A 19457-nucleotide genomic window follows, 5' to 3' on the forward strand; every position below is an offset into this window, starting at 1 on the left:
TAGAGAGAGGAATGTCCTGCTACTGTTAGGTATCTTACTGATACTAACCCTAACAGTATGGCCACTTCACTCACCTGTACCTTGTCCATTCCAGCTTATGATGGTACTCTCTTCTTACTGCCCTAAGTAAAGAAGGAGACAGAAATTTGAAAAGGAAAGAGGCCAGTTAAGTCCTCCATTTCACATTCATAGCATCATCTTAGACAAGATACCAACTGACCCGCCAGGGGTACTGGATGAGTTACACCATTTGTTGAGCAGCCACCAAAGGACCCAAGGAAATTGTGTCCAAGGACCTCTGGGCAACCTTATATATATATATATATATACCAGGAATTGAAAGTGGTTTTCATAACAAAGAACCCACTCTCAAATTTCAATGAACAGACAGACACCTCCTTAAAATTGCTCAATTTTCAGCTTCAATACAGTCACAGACCAACCGTCACGATCATTTTAACAGGTATGTTCTTAAATGCCGGAAGGCCCATATTCCTCTGATGACCTTCTCTTCTGTATAACCTCATTGGTGCAACTTGACAAACAAGGAGTATGCTTGACCTATCGCCTCTGTTTGGCCTGTTCCTTTACGTCTACCACCTTAATGTTCTAGGTGACGTAGTTCTTTCTATAACCACCAAGTACTTTGACAAGTCAAAGCCAGCCCTGCTGAAGGTCCCTCACACATACTCACACCGTACTGAGCATGACTAAGAAATGTATCTGTCAACATGACCTGTGCTGCATTGACTCATTATCTCGGATTCCGCAGCCAATTGGAACTGATGTTCTAGACTAATTTTGAGTCTACGTCAAAACCCTGGTTATTGAGTACTCCCACTCTACCAAGGTCAGAGGAAGACCCCCCTTCCACGGTCAGTTTCCTGTAACGTGACTGATGTATATGCCTGGTGGTAGTCTGTCAATGCTACTCTGATACAGAGTATATTATCACTTATCAGATCGAAGTTCTTATGTGCCCCATCCAGTTCACTGCTCCTGATTCATCTGAAGATTAGTCAGTGTGAGGCAATATTCACCTGCCCAATCACCAGTCCAATGTATATCACCATGCATGTAATTACAGAGATTCTTCCCTCTGTTCTGACAACCACTCCACATCATTGTCCACTGACTGAATGCCTTTAATTGACAGAAACGTCCACTATACAGGCAGTCATGACCAAAGAGTCATTCTGTATATATGAGCTAACAATCTTTGGAGTAGTATTACGTCCGAGGTGACACTTTACACCCTAAATCTGAGAACTATTAGTTCGAAAGGGGATACTGGTCAACCTCCAGACCTTGAGATATTAATTCTACCTATCTGTGGTGCCTCTTCCCCACACGAACTTGGTAGCGATGATTGTGCTACGATAAACTTTATCAGTCACTCATCCTGGGTCCTCCTTAACTACTGGAACCCATCCTTCTGTTCAGGACATGGCAGAACAGGTAGAACCTAGAGTTTGCGTAACCTCCAGGTTGTTCCCAGTATCGCAAATGGAATCCTCAGGCTCCTCGAAGGGTGAAACCCGAGACAGCTATTACATGATTTTTCCATTATACGAGTTCCTCGCTGGACGGTTGGTTTGTGCACTCATCTGCCAAACCAGTGGTCTGAGGTCCTACTCCCATCTCGGCCAACGTGGAATCAGAGAACTTATTTCTGGTGATAGAAAATAATTTATCGATATAGTGCGGTTCGGATCCCACAATAAGCTGCAGGTCCCGTTGCTAGGTGACCAATTGGTTCCTAGACACGTAAATAATATCCAATCATTCAGGGCAGCCCTCAGCCCTAGGAGAGCTATTAAACAGCTAAATGTTTTTGTAAAAACTAAGATCGTAACCACGAAACACCTTATGCGGTGACCTGTTACAATATACGGGCATATGTTCAATATGCTACCCTCCAAGGGGAAACCCTATATTGCCAGAAACCATCATGGTGCTATTCTCGAGTAACCTAGCCCAGAATTGTACCCAACGTCACTTCACCCTACCTCACTCTTAAAGAATGGGAAACTCCCCACTTTCCCCTTCCAGATATGATGAGGTACTAATGCCTTGCTCTAGCCAACTGAATCTCGAACCCTCCATGTTAGGTTCATGACTTCAATATAGAAACTAGACCAGTATGGAAGAGACCCATTTGCAGATTCCAGGTTAACTTAGCCAACAACCACTTGGACTAGTCTAAGTAGGTATAGTCAATTAAGAATTGACTAACTTATTTTAAGTTGGCAAGACCAGGTTGACCCTGGCTTGGTTAGGTTAGGCTATGTTAACCCTTCCAATTAGGCTAAGACCCTGGTTTGGTTAGGTTAGGCTATGTTAACTCTTCCAATTAGGCTAGGACCCTGGTTTGGTTGGGTTAGGCTATGTTAACACTTCCAATTAGGCTAGGCTAACTCCTCCATCACTTAGGGTAGGTTAAGTCCATCCGAGATGTACACTTAACTAGGCTAGGCTAGTATAGACTAGCTTAATCTAGAAACTAAATGACTTAGGTTTGGGTAAACCCGTTCAAGAAAGTTTGGGCTATCCATGCTAGGCTACAACCACAAGTTCAGCAACGGCATTGTAGTCTCTCTTAGACTCTTTGTAGTCACCACTGGCAACTCCCCGTCGGCCGCTAGCCCAGCGACCGTCGACGCTTTCGCTCGTTCGGACTCTTGTAAACGGCTTTGTTCGATTGCTCTGAGCTCACCAGCCACTGACTTCTTGATTTTCTTGCTGATTTGGCTGTGACAGTCCTGGTTCGAAGATCAAGAAAAATTTACTCTCCTCCTCTTGTCCCGAGGATCAGTCACAAAATCCTGTATCCTCCAACCTTGACTGGTACACTGAGTGATGCCATCGAACTTAGCTATGACACCATCTAGAGAAGAAGACGAATCACGCCTTTTCTCTTTGTCTTACTTAGCCATTTTCACCTCTAGATCCTCTTTATTCTTTATTTCTGTGTGTACCAATGAGTCAGAAATCGTATTAGATTCTGGAGTCAGCGAAGTAAATCGAGAATCAGTAGGCTGTGACGTCATGACTACCACCAATTGCAAGCGGTTTTGGCCATGACGTCAACACGCTTGATGGAAGTGTGAGGCTGTTTATGGTACTCTTGCAGCCCAGATCAAGAGACCCAACCTTTTGTGGCATTCCTACTTCACAAGGATGTGACAGTCCTGGCTCGAAGATGAAGAAGAAATTATTCTCCTCCTCTTGACACGAGGATCAGTTACGAAGTCCCTGATTCTAGCCTTTTCCAACTCTTCACAGCAGCCACACTAGACTAACTTTCCATCATTCACTTGTTCGACCATTACAACTACTTCTTGTGCTTTCATATAATAGGGATGTAACAATCCTGGCTCGAAGACTGAGAAGAAACTTCTCCTCTTGGCTCTAGGATCAGCTACGAAGTCCCTATTTTCCAGGATTGGCAGGAAAACGCACTGGCATCAAAGACAGTCACCTAAGCTTGATAACGCCTAAGCGGAAGGATACATAGGAGAGATTTGTCTCTTTTCCATTATGTGACTTATATCTCCTAACGCTTGTAATTTCTCTCAAAAACAATGTGCATTAAAAACTTCCAATCCAAAAGCATAGTTGTAAAGTACTCTTGTACCCCGAAATGAAAATGGAAGCATGTCTCCGTGTGGGCCGCAGCTGTGAAGTGACGTCATGGCAGTCACCATGTTTATGACGTCACCGAGTATCTTGAATGCGAAGCCAGCACCCTACCAGAAGTGCAAGGCTGTTGATGTTATTCTCGTAGGCAAAGCAACCTGGCATTAAAGGCTCCCTTGTTGCGCTATCTTCTTCTTTACAGATGGCGACTCATCCGACCTAAAGGCTGCCTTGTTGCGCTATCTTCTTTACAGATGGCGACTCATCCGACCACCAATCAGTGCATTTTAGGATAAAAGGGACAACCATCACGAGGGATCCTGGGTGGCAACACGACGTTATACATCAAACCAACTGTCCTTCTTGGATTGGTTCTCCTGATAAGCCTAACGCCGACCGCACACCTGCATCCTCTCTACCCACGTATCTGGAACGAAAACAAGACGGCAATGCACCTCTCCCCGCAGGGAAAGGAGCACAATTAGTCATAATCACTTCCCAAATCACATCCAGATACATCAAAGCTTTGGATTACAGGCAATCCATTTGAATATGCGATATTCCAAAGCACAGGTAACGAATTAACCGTACCTTAAGAGTTTCTTCACCTACGACTACTACACGATGAGTGCTTCAAAGTCGAAACTGTCGAAGAAAATAATAGGGCGTTTATCTGCTTCTTGTGATATCCAGGAAGTCTCGCAGCATGAGAAGGCTTCAAGTTCACATACCCGGGAATTCCAAACAACAAACTGAAAACAACAGGTGGCAAACAAAACCGGCTTTAAAAGGACGGAGCAAAACACGTCCTCACTTAAAGGCGGTAAGAAAATAACTAATGGGGTCACGAGTTAATGAGGGGTATGTGGGTGGCTCCACAGGTCTTGTGACCAAGCACAGATGCCAATAGTCCCTTGCGTACACAATTATTTCAAACTTTACTGGTTTCCAGCTGGCGCTGAGTATTTATCCTAATGTTAAGACCGAAGGTTTGTTTCGTATATGAACAATGACTAATTCATCGCAGAGATATTCTGCTGTCATAAATAATAAGTCAGTATTCCCATAGATGTTAAATGATTCTATAAAATGAAAAATATAAAAGGAAATTGCTCTCATCCGGGATGTAACATTGTCTGAGAGCACTACTAACCTCAGTACAATTCTCTGTATTTTTATTATTCTATGGAAGCTTGAATTTCAAGTCAATGGCCGCTGTGGGCTTGTTCCATCTTCTGAATAATGATAATATGTAATTCAAGCTTCAAAGAAAATACTGAACAAACCTAGTCAACTCTTGCTGTGCTGCGTCTCTTCTCTCAGTCAATGCTCTGAGCTGGTCGTGAAGGTTGGTGACCGTTGCCCTGAATCTGGCAACAACCTCATTATGCTTACTAGTAGCACCCTCCACAATGCTTGCAACACCCGCTACCTACAACGAAGAATTAAAATGAAAGTAAGTTGCCTTGTTACCCCTTGTAACATCTAAAAATATTTCAGCCTACATTCAATTAATCCAACATCTCAGATATCAAAGACTTTCTAATTTTTCACAAAGTACGGATGTTCCTAACAAATAACTGTACCTTCTTTTCGTATTCTTCGGCCATGTTCTGCCATTTCTCCTCCATGACGTGCCTGTAACGCGCTTCACGCTCGAGGTCATCTTTGTAGCGCTCAAGAGCTTTTTCTAACTTCATCCTCTCTTTCTCCGTTTCACGGTGGTCACTCTGAGCCTGTGAGAAATGAACATCCGATAACACACATACATCAATTTATTTCCTATCAATGTCTATTTTTAAATGTCTCAATCCTGCTGTACAAAATAAATGAGACATAAGATTAGTTTTGACATTTCTACCAGTTAAAAACAACAATACGTAATTGCCACTAATACTGTATGTATATTTCAATCTTATTACTTATTGTTCTGAGGCATGAAATTTTGATATGAATTAAATATAAGTATGTTAATTCAGCCAACTGTTTTCCTTACAACACACCACTGACCTTCTGCATCATTGTCTGATAATTAGTACACAGCTGACAAGATCGTCCCATTCGCAGTCTGGCTTTCCGGATTTCTTCATTAAGCAGGTTCCACTCGGTCTCACTGACAACACGCCTTCCTCCCCCACCTCCAGAAATCACCCCTGCCCCCGATCCACCAGAAAAATCAACAACTATATAATCGTCATCCTCAGGCGACACAACAGGTTCGCTCTGAGCAACGCCTTCGGAATCAGGAGTCATATCTTAAAGAGACGAAACCATAAGAGAAAAAAAATAGTACCAGTTTATCTCAACGGAAAGAATTAACGTAAACACAGAATAGAATACCGTATGTATACAAGGGATACTGCAAAGAACCTTAAGTAAAGCCTACACTGATAGCATTACAAACCCATGGGGAATGTAAACATATGAATAACATTTACCTGCTAAAGCCTTTTGTTGGTCTCTTGTTAATTGTGGCATTTTGTCAGGACTGAATCTTTCTGCTAAGGAGGTATTAGGGGCCAAACTGTCTGTTGCACCGCCAGGCCCTCCATCTGTCGAGTCAACCTGGTCGGTATGGGGCTCTGCTTCACTGCTCTGGTCATCACTCTGCTGACTACCTGGACGTTCACTGCAAAATGAAAGGAGATTATAAAGTATTATACAAGTCAAGTCATTTGACTATAAAATGAAAAGTTCACTCATTAGCAGAAGATACATACTGTGGCAAGGCAATACTAAAGATGATGGACAGCAACATAAGAAAGGTCTAAATGGAACAGATCAAAAGTTATAGGCCAAAAGTAAATTACTTTGGGGTCAAAAGGATGCTAAAAAGATCTTTTAGTACTGTATACATATCCCATATAAGACACACTATATAATAAACCCCTTGAAGGAAAATGAAAAGGAATAGGACATTAGCATTGAAAAAAAACTATATATGTACATAGTATGTACAGCACCATGAAAGCAATGGCAATATAGTTCTTAACTTCAAGGATGGGTTTATTCCAGCTTTGGTAAAATAAATCTAAATTTGGTAGATTTATGCATATTAAAACTAGAATACAGCACACAATCTGATGGCTTAATAATACTGAAAAATAAATTATAATAAAAAACAAAAAGAATAATGGAGTTGTCATAAAATCAGCAAACTTCTAAAAATTCCTTGACAGATTCTTGCAAACTTACTAGATGCTAAGATGGGGTGTGGTGGACGTTGGTGGAATGGACTCTTCCTCTAAGTCAAGGAGAACCGATGCACGATCATCTTCTTCCTGTAATATAACAACAGATATAAAACTCAAAGGACTACAGACGCCAAATAATGTTAAATTATCCTCTCATAAACAATGAAAGTGTTACAATATCAACAATACTGCATCTTGAAAAACCAGAGGCTAAAATCTGTTATGACATACCTCCACTTCAAGCAGGGGGGAGGAAGTACGTTTTATGAAAGCTGGAGAGTGGGTGGACAGATGTGGGGATGATGGCTTCACCTCTGGCTTGGTTTCGGAGACATTGCCACCATTTTCACTTCGCTGCAAATCTGAGAGATTGATATTTCAACATGATGTACAGGAGAGAGAGAGATACACACACACAGAGTAACACACACAGTCTTGAAAATGTAACAGGTATTATGAAGTATTTATCCATCGTGTAAATGTCTAAATAACATACATAAAATAAAGAGATCACAGACACACAATAATAAGTCAATACCCACAGCAGAATATCAATCAAAACAGGATACTAGAACCTTGTACAAAAATTACCAACAATAAATTCAAACAAAATCATGCAGTAGTCACCCTCTAGTTTCTTTTGCTGATCAAATGTAAGAACAGCCTGCAGTCTTCTCATGTCTGCCAGATGTAGGCGCTGAGCCTCCAAGAACTGGTCGTTTGCACGCTGCCACGTGTGCTTCAAATCTCTGTGCTGCCTCCTTTCCGTTTCGTATGACTGCAAAGTAATTTTAAGGGAAGGGATCCCTGTAATTTCAAGGGTACTTTTGCTCAAGAAATTTTAAAATACTCAAATAACAGCAAAACAAGTTTAAACTGGATGTTTATCTCACTAACCTGCCTAAGTTCTCCAAGCTGGGTCCTCAGCCTATCAACTTCATCGGTAAGAGCCGTCTTCTGCGTGTTAAGGATGGCAGTGTAAAGCTCCAGGTCAGCTCGCGATGCTTTCTCTGCCTCCAGAGTGCTGCTCACACCTTTTAGCTGCGAAAAGCAAGTTATATCAAGAATAGAATAGAATATAAAATTCAGGACAATGGCCTAGCGCTGGGACCTTTGAGGTCATTCAGCAATGAAACAGAAATTGACAATAAGGAGGTTTGAAAGTTGTACAGGAGGAAAACCTCTCAGTTGCACTATGAAACAATTGTTAGAGAGGTTGGAAAGTCTGATGGAAGAAAGAATATGAAAGGAGGAACAGGAAAAGGAATTAAAGAGGTTGCCGCTGGGGATGAAAGGACACTGCAAGGATCCTCAATTAAATCCTACATACACCACATGAGGTGCAATGATGGCACTAATCCTCTACGAAGGTTATATTAATGCAGTCCCTCAATGTTAGGCTAAAGTACCCATATACAGCATAGATATGTTTATTCTTAAGTATCAAGAAATCAGAAAACTTTCTTCAATCAGAAAATGCTTAACCCATCAAACATCTACCTTTTCATCAAGCTGCTGCACAACCTGAGCTGTGTCGGTGCCCGACAGAAGAGGTGCAACAACATCAGCTGTATGCAAAGAAGCTGCTTGCTGCGCCTCGTGGGCTCTGAGCTGAGCATCCTGGGCACGAATCTTCTCCTTCAGAGCATTAATCTCCTCCTCCAGTGGCTCCACCAAGGATCGCAAGAGAGCAGCATCCTCTTGGGCCTGGGAGAAATGAGGATGTCATGCTGTGAGTTGGTATCATCCACCAAAGACAAAAAAAAAAAGTAAATAACCAGATGAGTTTCTGTTAATTCTTCCATATTCCTTTTTTCTTTTGCTTACTTCTCACGATCGCTATCAATAACTGCTGAACTCAGGTGATTTCCCTTGACAATGACATTGACACAAACAAAAACACATTCAATTACAAGCTTCCAAGTTTCATAAACAGATCCTAGAGATAGGACAATCCTTAGAATATTTCTCAGTGCCTCTGAGCTTTCTTTTTAAATTTTTAACTGAACTTACAAAACAAGCAACAGTAACAGAGGATGTCATCCTTATGGGGAGAAGTCTTTGCAGAGATGTTTAAAACCCAAAATGAAATTCTGTCTTAGATTAATATGGCCATAAAGGATCATGGAAGATAGAAGCTAGATGACTGAAATAAGCTATATAATTAATAAATTACAGACAACTTTAATGAAAATGAAAGCATTTTATTCAAATACATGTCACTGAGTGTATTTGTTTTAAGGATCAGAGGTTATTCTTTGTTTAAAGATGCAATAAAAAAAAAGGATGCAAAAGCTAACTTAACAAGAGTTAACCCAATTCCATACAATATCGAATTGAATACTAAATACAGTAAAAACTGTATCTAAATTCAATGTCTCAACTTGGTATATTAATAAATATCCAAATCATATCAGGTAACGACAGCACGCGCCATTATTTACCCTCGACAAACCTAAAAATATTTCTGCCAGTACCATCTTTTTATCATGTCCATAAAGCATGCTTCAAAGTAAATGGCATCTCCAGGGTTGGCTTGCCTTCCCAGGACACTGGACACACAAATGGTTCAAACACGTTCTCTTGTATTCTACGACATGACAAACCCAAAACGACATGATGCAGAGTTAAAAACGTTCTGTAGTTTTCTACCAAACTTTCTAAGACATCATACGAGTCCTAAAATAAGATAAGGTATGACAATGCAAAAACTATGTTGATATAGCAACACCCAAAAGATTCTTTAATGCAAAAGCTTGGCATGCTCAGGGATAAGGAGACACCTAGTGATGCAACATCAACATTTCATAAGTACTACAACTGAACTGGAAGCCATAACACCAGCCAAATTCTTTACCAGACGGTAATGAATCAAGAAAAGTAAAAGTGCAGTATAGGGTGTTTATTTCAAGCAAAGAAGGGCAGTTTCACAAAAGTCACATCATCAGTACCCGTATCAGGAGAACAAACCCTATCTAGCAAACTAAAGGGACACAGGTACTACTTTTAGAAGCAAATCCAAAGATCACGAGATCAACCAGAGCGTTATTGAAAAACCTTCTAAGAAAATGAAGAGAAACTATATAAAAAAAAATAGGAGAACAACATCACCCACCCTTTTCATAGCTTGGTAGAAGTCTTTCTGAAGTTTCTCATCAATGAAGAATGGTCAGTACATGAGAAAGGAGGGGGTCATGTTTAGGGATTACGAAAAGAGGAATAATCTCAACAGGGATGCTGCACAGCAAGTCAAGTTAAATTTGGGGCACCATGAGCAGGTTCTCATCTCTGGCATGCAGTCTTAGTGTCTTTTTCTTTAGCTTTAAGTGAAAACTGCAGGACAACGAAAGCTACTTTCAAAACCTTAGCCGTTTTTTATCTTTAACCTCTGTGTGAAAAGTGATGGGATGCATGCTATAAGAAATATGTTAACAATTCTGGTAGACTGACAGAATGTTTTATAGATAAAAATTACATATTACATAAGTGTATTAGCTCTGAATACTATATACAACTAAATCTCATATTGTGTCAAGTCAATACCTGTGAGAGCTAACTGAACTGGCTCTGGTTAAATAACTTAATAGTACTAACATGACCACTTGATTACATTCAGCAATGTGGTTCACTAAGTTTTAGAAAGTAAAGTGAAATTATATATAAGAAAATACCCAGAGCATGGGTTTGGTGTTTTTTTTTCTGTCTGCAACTTTTTGCGATACAAATCAACATCAGTGTTCCAACTAGAATGACCTTTTATCCAAATTACCATGTGTGCCATCATCAACTGCTCACAACAACTGGCAAAACGGATTGAACCAGAATAACTGGGGGCACTCATAAATAATGAATGACCTATCAAATCAAGTGTCTAACATATGCAAGACATATCATTTAAAAAATCATAAGGATATGCAGTCAATTCTTGATGACAAACTTGAATTTTTCAAAATATAAACAATATGCTGACAGCGTTTTCAAATTTGGGCTTTCTTACAAGTTGATAACCTGTTATTTCATATCTGGTATTCATATTCTCCACCCTGTAGGGCTCATAAGGTGTGTGATGTATACTGTTGGTGGTTACATAAGGTTTTTTTCATAATTTCCCTATAGTAGTCTAATCCTAACTGGTTAGCCTACTTCTTCAAGACTTCAATATCCTTTGTTACTTGCATCAAGTACTGACTCTAAATATTAAAATTTTTTAACATTTATGTGACTATCCAGATCAAGAACCTCCAACATAACTTAGAAAATCGGATGATCAAAAGAAAATTAACAAAACCTGAGATCAGAGCACAAAATGACTGCATAACAAAGATGCTTACCAAACTGAATTTGTATAGTATACAAAAACAGATCAAAATCTGTGGGCTTACTAATGACAGAAACAGTTTGAAAGTTATGGTGCATGACTTAATGTATGATGTAATCTGACATTGCTTATCAGCACTCAGTATTTGTAATGTTTCTCCTTTTAATATACTCAAAACTAAGCATTTATTTATGAACTGATTGTTTAGCAAATGCAGTACATACAGTATTACTGAAATCATTTTATCTTTGCAACAGGTAACCTCCAGATTGTTATATTTGATTTAAGTTTATGTACGAGTTGATTTTCCCATGATTTAAATATAATAATGCCTCTTTCAATTATATAAATACACCCTTCTTAAACCCTTTTTCTCACCTTCCAAGAGGGTAAAAAACATTCCTAATTTCACTGTCTGAGAAGAAGCACCAAAATAAAGTTCATTTCTTCGTACTACAAACCTAAACATAGTTACTCACCCTTTTCATACTGTCTTCCAAGTTTTCAGCATCAATTCCAGATCCAGCAGCTGCTGGTGTGGACGAAGCGTTACCACTTGTCTTTTCTGGAGTACTGAGAGCCGACGGACTGAGGCTTGGTACTCTCTTGGCTAGGGACTTGGTTACAGCTGACAGAACCCCGGGACTCAACAAGCTGTCACCCTTTGTACGATTATCGGAATCCTGAAAAACAAGACGACTTTGTTAGCAATGAATTCAACTGATATTTAATTCATATGATATTAGAATTCAACTCGTAATAAAAAATCACGAATACTTTCATAATAAAAAAGAAATCCTACATAATATTACTTACTAATGTGCAATATTTTTTCACTTTACCTCCTCTTCTTCCTAAAGAACACCATACCCTATGGAAGCTTGAATTTAAAGTCAATAGTCCCTGGGGAGGGGTTTGTTCCATATGAATAGGTTTCATCTTCTGAATAATAATAATAACAACAACAACAAACAAGAAAGTTAAAAGTAAAATGACTGACTTACTTCCAACTGACGCTCATACAGACGACGATAATGCTGCTTCTCTGCTTCAAGTCTCTCCGTTAACTTCTTCAGTCTCTTGATTTCCAGCTCATAACGGCCTCCCGTCTGTCCCACTGCGTTTGCTACTTCCTCTGAGGATAAAGGCATAAAACCAAGTCACCAAGAATTGATAACAGGACAATAAGTGATAAATCATCAATTCCATTGATACCCACTCAAGTTCATCAACTGTAGGGGTCTTCCAGTTGGACAAGTCATCTCCTTCCTACTCTATTCCCAACACACAATACTTTGTCAGCCTCATCAGCCTAGCCTAAACTAACCACAAAAGAGAGGAAGCCTCTACTTAAAAATGTGTAGTCTTCAGAATGGCTGTTCATATCTTCATTTATCCCGAATTACAACTTGATATAGGGTAAAAAACCGCATGGTACAGGGGTGGACCATGTACGATCAATGTGTACAACCCCAAGAAAAGTACATTATAACGCGTCCTGACACCGGAGTAGAGGTCTTTAGCTCCGTTTCTCACCAACAACAAGTCGCGCCTGATGCCATTCTCCGATGTCAGGACGCGCTATAATGTACTTTTTTTGGGGTTGTACACATTGATCGTACATGGTCCACCCCTGTACTATGTGGTTTTTTTTACCCTACTCAGAGTCAATATGTACAGTACCATTTATGTTATTCATGCTTAAACCCAATAATAGTACTGCACTGTATTTAATAGTTATTACATAACAAGCTGGAGAAGAGCCTTTGTTAGGCTCAGAGGTCTGGATAAAATCATAATTTATAATAAATAAATTTATTAATAAAAATGATATATAAAACCTAACGACATTAGACAAATCATGATAATTATAAAGTAAAGTAGAATTTTAATTTGTGATCCAGGTTCTTCGTATCTCCTAAAGTTCGTATGTTGAAAGTTTCTAAGTAGAGGACAGATCCTTCTGAACAGGAGTTATGAGGAAAATTAGACTAAAGAAATTCCACCAACAAATGGAATTATCACACAAAAGAGGAGTTTCCACAACATAAAATAAAAACATACAAACACACCAAATTAATAAATCATATTTCATCCACGCAACCCATAAGACACAAATTACAAAATCATGGCTTATGGTAAAACAGCAGGATATCAAGTTATATTAACAGCACTCCAATTATAAACACAAAATACACGAACTCGTCGTCTTTGCTCATTTATGCCACTCTGACATTATTCAATCAATCAATCAATAGTAATTTGGTTACTTGCACAAGTAACAGGAGTATTAAAAATCAATAGTTATTTGGTTACTTGCACAAGTAACAGGAGTATTAATATATAAGTAGCACTGTTTTGTTTCACTTGTGTCGCTTACAGAGTAAATCAACACTGCTTCACAAGTACAATACTCGACAATTTATTTAACTTATGTGCCCACGAGAGAGAGAGAGAGAGAGAGAGAGAGAGAGAGAGAGAGAGAGAGAGAGAGAGATTTTGCATATGTTATACATGTATATAGTTTACGATGTTGTTACTACCTGTCCACGAATAAGTTCGTCTGCTCGAGAGAGAGAGAGAGAGAGAGAGAGAGATGAGCAGCAGAGAGATGAGAGGAGAGAGGAGAGAGAGAGAGAGATTAATCGCACCAAATTGTCCAATACACGTGCAGGTGTTCTTGTAAGCCGTTTGAGAGAGAGAGAGAGAGAGAGAGAGAGAGAGAGAGAGAGAGAGAGAGAGAGAGACGGTGGGGGAGGATAGGTGTGTACAGCACAGCTGATGGATGAATACGGACAGGAAACACATGTTGCGCTCCAGTGACACCAAGCTTACCAACCGTCCCTATTTTATGCAAATTAGACCGTTAATCAGCGTCTAGTTCCGGGTGCACTGCATCCCAAACAATCTAGCGACTATTTCACGACACAGAACGACTTCAAAAGGCTACAACTGAAGAATATCGACGTCTGTATATCGGCGCTTACACACGCATAGCAAGAAAGGTCAACGTAACCTACCACTTGGTAAGTCAGGACCAAGAAATGCGCTGCCGTTAGACAGACGTTCTTGAATGCGGTGAAGTTAATAGGTGAAGTTAATTTTCAGAGAGATGACTTCTTCGTTAACTAAACTTCAATTGGAAGTTACTTTGGCAAAAAGGGGAAACTGTTTCCACGGCCAAGTTGGCGCCTACAACGCCGACACAGCTGCACTCGTTGGAAGCACCAAAGTAATATATCCACAGTGGACTAGCGAACACCATTACTTATTTAATAAATACTGCGCCGTCGCCCGTTCTATATACGTTAACTTTGCACACAGTTCTGCGGCGTTGTTTGCTTCGTACTGTCGTTATTTAAGAGGAAAAACAAACTAGTAATTTAACGAGAATTCTAACGTTGGTGGTAAAAAAGATTGACGCTAGTTTCTCCGCGGGTGAAAATGCACTTCTCGAAACATTACAAAAACACCTTTTTAAGTAATATTTGAAACGTTTTAATCAGTATCCCGCATTAAAAACAATTCTAAATGTCACACTTAAAATACATATAATATGGCAAGTGATTTAACAGAAACATATATCACACTTTTCACTCCACACAACAATCGATTTATCCACAGACGATGTCATTCATTCACATTTTCCGCAAGTCTATATACATTCTCTTAAACCGTCAGCGACTCAATAAAACACCTAGATACGTCGTTCAAAAGCCGCTGAAACTATTCCCCCGAAACACAGACACATCTGGGCTCCATCCTCACTTATAAAAATGTCTGTCTGTGTCTCGTACAAACACATTTAGACCCAATCAATATTGCCAACTCCGCCTTGCATACAGTATCGATGTCAGTGTTGCCAACATCGTGTTTTGACGAAACTCTCGGAGCTGACGGAACATGTATTATGATTTTACGTTTAACCGGTTTAATTACGTCTAATCTAATATCTACTAATATTCTTAGTATTTCACAATAAATGTAAATATTTCTTTAAGATTTAAAATACATTTTCCAACTCGTCACCAGCTCTACAATTCCTCGTAAGTCCCAAGGTTAAGAGTTGGAGGTTAACCGCATACGGGGAAACATCAAAAGAGAGAGAGAGAGAGAGAGAGAGAGAGAGGAGAGAGAGAGAGATGGGGGGGGGGGGTGCCGATATCCGCATGACAGTCAAGGACTTCATGACATGAACGCACCGACGAGTTTGCTAAAACGAAAAAAAACAGAAGTATCGTAGTAAACAATAATAATAATAATAATAATAATAATAATAATTATTATTATTATTATTATTATTATTATTATTATTATTATTATTATTATTATTATTATTATTATTAACTCCAGGAATCACGTCCTATTTATCGAGTCACGATTGCCAACAATCATTGATCCATTTATAACATTTCCGTGCGAACACCAAGTCACCATTGAGCCTGGTTTGGCTTCCCTCCTTCCAGAGAGAGAGAGAGAGAGAGAGAGAGAGAGAGAGATGAGGCAAGTATTCCATACGGTTTGGATGAGACAGAAATAAGTTGACGACACTATTCAACCTGACAATGCTTTATTCATTTATGAAATTTTAGTCCTATAATGAGATTAACGAACTTGGTTAGGTTCCTTACGAGTCTAATTTGACATAAGTAACAACAGACAATTAAATTAACCTCGCACTATCACAACCTAAGATCTATTGATGTATTTGCCATTCATCGAAACTTCTCATGATCTCAGATGACCTTGAAATTTAGGTCACGCATATTGATATAAGAGGTCATACACAACGCGCTAGTTCGTACTAAGAAAAAAAAATCTTTATAACAAAATAGAAAATCAAATGAGTCTAGTTTCAATTTGGTACTCCAAAGTTGATTCACTAAAAGAACATCAATTGATGACTGTGATGCACACTTATTTTCCTGCTATTCATAAATATAAAATACCTATCACTAATGAAGATCAGGGTACGTATGCATTTCACAAATCTTGCCAAGATGATAAGAACATGCTGTTAGCAACCGCACACAAAGGTATACACATCATAAGGATAAAATTGTTCATAAAGATATGCAAAGGACTAGCTATATCTATTTTTAACTGTATCCTCTTTTCACAGCCAAAAGCAACCCTATTTTCATCTATAAATCTGGCTATCCTCACTTTCAATCTAATATTGTGGTGCTCTCATTGAAAAAAACTTAAATTCTTATTGCTCTATCATCTCGATTCAGCCTTTAAAGAAACCAAGCTTGCTATGACATAAAAAAAATGTCACACTTAGCTATGAAAGATGAGAAATGACGTCATTCTAACACCCTAATTGTTCTTCAGGCTGGAAATACCAGTGCAAAAATAAGGAAACCAGTACCTGTCGCCCCTACAGATTTCAGTTTTGGTAACGTACTAAGTGCTTGAATGTATACAGCATCACTTCTCATACATCATGATATGGTATTTGACTTCATCTCCAAACATAAATCAATCCTTCATCACTTTTTATTTTCCAAAATACACAGAACTTGCAGAATCCCAAGTCCTCGTATGCTCAAGCGAAGTTGGCAAGCTTATTATCAAACAAACATAGGCCTAATTACCATTTAAATTCCTTGGTAAGCTTGATATCTAATTAATATACACCTATTTCTATAAATGCATTTCCTTTCTTTCTCATTTCCCTTTCTGAATAAATACACTGCTTAACATAGGCCTAGTTACTGTTTAAAAACATTGGCAAGCCTAGGTCCAGTTAGTAAAGGTCTAATTACTTTTTAAATGCATCGCTTTTTCCTTCTTATTTCCCTTCCCAAATAAATCATTGCTAGACACAGTAAGTCTCACCTCCATCACTGCTTGCAAAGGCATCGTCCGGAGAGAAAAAGCGGGTAAACTTTCGGGTAACGCTCTTCAAGAGCTCGCTATTGCTCTGGATCTCCATGGTAAATGTTCACTTTCAACTGAAGCTACGTTTTAATGATCTCTATTCATATAGGGACATTTTTCATTCTCACAACTGTAATACACTTGACACGTTTTCATACTGAATACAGCGCGGCAGTAATGAAGAAGCATATCAGTGAATGAGGCTTCATATTACTAATTCTATAAGTGTATCACATAAATAAAAGAGGAACTTCTGGGATTTTAAAGAGAAGGCACTATTGACTGAAGACGTACTTCAAGCCTATCACTTTTACAAAAAGAAAAAGATAGGGAACTACTATATATAATAACTACAATCATTTATCATTTTCATTAATCAAAAATAAACTTCAGTATACAGTAATGTATACAGAAATACCTAAATGCTTCATAAATAAGAGCTTATTTGAAATAACTACTGCTACTTCGATCGTCCCAAGATAAAATCTTGCCAATTCATCATCATAAATCTTTTGAGGCAACAAGGTGCCTAAGATAATTCCAATTTCTCTCTTTTAAAAATAAATACATCTAAACTTCTTCTTTGGGAATTAAAGCATTGAGTCACTACTAATGTCGCTCAGGACATAAAATAATACTATCACCAAGAACAGAGGGTCTTCCAACTGCCCTCAGATTAATGCATGTGTAGCCTAAGACCCTCTGAATCTATCTCGTGCTATCTTGTTATCACGAGTAACCTTGGTGCTATCACTCCAACTATCAGTATATTTGCTGATAACTATAGTTTAAAAGCAACTAGTCATTTAGAATGATAAAGAGATTTAGATACATATTATGAGCACAATTAGATAAATGTCATCAGGTTTCTGCTTATGCCACAACACAATGTATGCTGAAATTGTCTCTTGCTTTGTCTATAACAATTGCGAGATGAACTAGGCCTACTCTATGTAATCTTTTGCAATGAACCAATATTGGAGCAAAGTACAAGGTTTAAAGACAATACATAGCTCTTAAAAATGATAGACTGTACATGGTGGCTGCCTTACTCATCATTCATACAGACATCATTTCATCACGGCACAATGTAATCTCTCTTCCTAATCTGTCAACTAGTAAAGGGTCCTCACTAGATGAATACAGTGCAAGGGGAATTCCACTTAAGTTTCATTTAGCAGAATAGCTACGGTAAATGGCAATCCTACAGTGAATAGATGTATTAAAGATGAAAAATGATCTGCATGGTCATTACTGATAGCCATCGAAAGCTCATGTGAAGAAGAAACTTTGGAAAACAAAACAATCACTAATACAATTAAGAAGTCTTACCCCTAAATGTATCCCGGTTATCTACGTTAAATTTTTTCTTATACTAATTTGCCAAGAATCAAATTAAGGGCATAAAATCACTAAAAGTTACAAAAAAATCACATTACAAGCTCCAGATTCTGATCACTTAAGGGGGCCGGCCAGAACCCTTATATATGGGGGTATAGGGCGAAAAATGCAGTCATGAAAAAATTCATGGATCTTCGTTAGGCAATGGAAAATACGTAAACAAAATATTTAGTCAAAATTCCTCTTACTTTCGTCGTTACAGGGTAATTAGTAAACGTAACTCAACAAGCCAAAAAACATTGATCCGTACAAGAAAATGCAATATTTCTTCTGTTATCGTAAATTTTTATAATTATTATCAAAAAAATTGTAAGCAATGGCATCTGTACAGATTAAATGAGGTGGCAGGAGGGAACTTAGTCAGTTTATGGCTGCCAGTGCGACGAGAAACCTCTTGTAGTGTACACGTTCGAGTTTCACCTCTGACATTCGCTTGCTTTTACATATGTTTATATCTTTGTTTCGGCAAGAATTTCATCATGCCAATGAGGAAAAGACTAGCAAAACATCTCGCTAACATACAGACGAAGAAAATTAGCTCTAATATGATTACAGAATATCATAATACATATACGCGATATTAGCGCAGTTAGTGAAGAGAGAGAGGGAGAGTACTAGTTAGGAACGGCCCTGTCTTGCCTGACGCACATGTCGTGCAGTAACCCAGGCTATGGTCGTTGAGTAAATGGATCTTCATTTAAGATAAATAACATATTTTTGGTTTATTAATACCCAAAAAGGAATATGAAATTCATAATAATTATGATTTATTAAACATTGTTTTTGTAAAAAGAGTGTACACGTTCGAGTTTCACCTCTGACATTCTCTTGCTTTTACGTCTGTTTATCTTTGTTTCGGCAAGAATTTCATCATGCCAAAAGAGGAAAATACAAGGAAAACATCTCACTAACATTCAGAGAAAATTTGCTGAAATAAGCCAAGTTAGTGAGGGAGAGAGAAAGTTGCATAAGAAGGCAGGGTAGGCAAAAACCAGTTTTTTTTTTTTTTTTTTTTTAAC

At 38.6% G+C, this 19457-nt stretch overlaps 1 protein-coding gene across 4 annotated transcripts in view; it reads right to left on the reverse strand.

The window, feature by feature from the left end:
* The window catches only part of LOC135204256 (rab GTPase-binding effector protein 1-like), an 81566-nt gene that overhangs the window by 15626 nt on the left and 46483 nt on the right, over positions 1-19457 (reverse strand). The window contains exons 1-13 of one of the 4 annotated variants that reach the window (XM_064234381.1): positions 16996-17681; positions 12156-12286; positions 11631-11834; positions 9949-9975; positions 8334-8540; positions 7731-7874; positions 7461-7611; positions 7065-7195; positions 6835-6920; positions 6078-6268; positions 5650-5894; positions 5226-5375; positions 4926-5071 (exon numbers count right to left, since the gene is read on the reverse strand). In XM_064234381.1, the coding sequence (XP_064090451.1) occupies positions 4926-5071; positions 5226-5375; positions 5650-5894; positions 6078-6268; positions 6835-6920; positions 7065-7195; positions 7461-7611; positions 7731-7874; positions 8334-8540; positions 9949-9975; positions 11631-11834; positions 12156-12286; positions 16996-17092 (1910 nt within the window). In that variant the 5' untranslated portion in view covers positions 17093-17681. Of the gene's footprint in view, positions 1-4925; positions 5072-5225; positions 5376-5649; positions 5895-6077; positions 6269-6834; positions 6921-7064; positions 7196-7460; positions 7612-7730; positions 7875-8333; positions 8541-9948; positions 9976-11630; positions 11835-12155; positions 12287-16995; positions 17682-19457 lie in introns of those variants that run through there. The other 3 variants (XM_064234380.1, XM_064234378.1, XM_064234379.1) reach the window with 3 other exon arrangements.

Source organism: Macrobrachium nipponense, chromosome 44 (genome assembly GCF_015104395.2).
Source record: "Macrobrachium nipponense isolate FS-2020 chromosome 44, ASM1510439v2, whole genome shotgun sequence".
Taxonomy (NCBI): Eukaryota; Metazoa; Arthropoda; class Malacostraca; order Decapoda; family Palaemonidae; genus Macrobrachium; species Macrobrachium nipponense.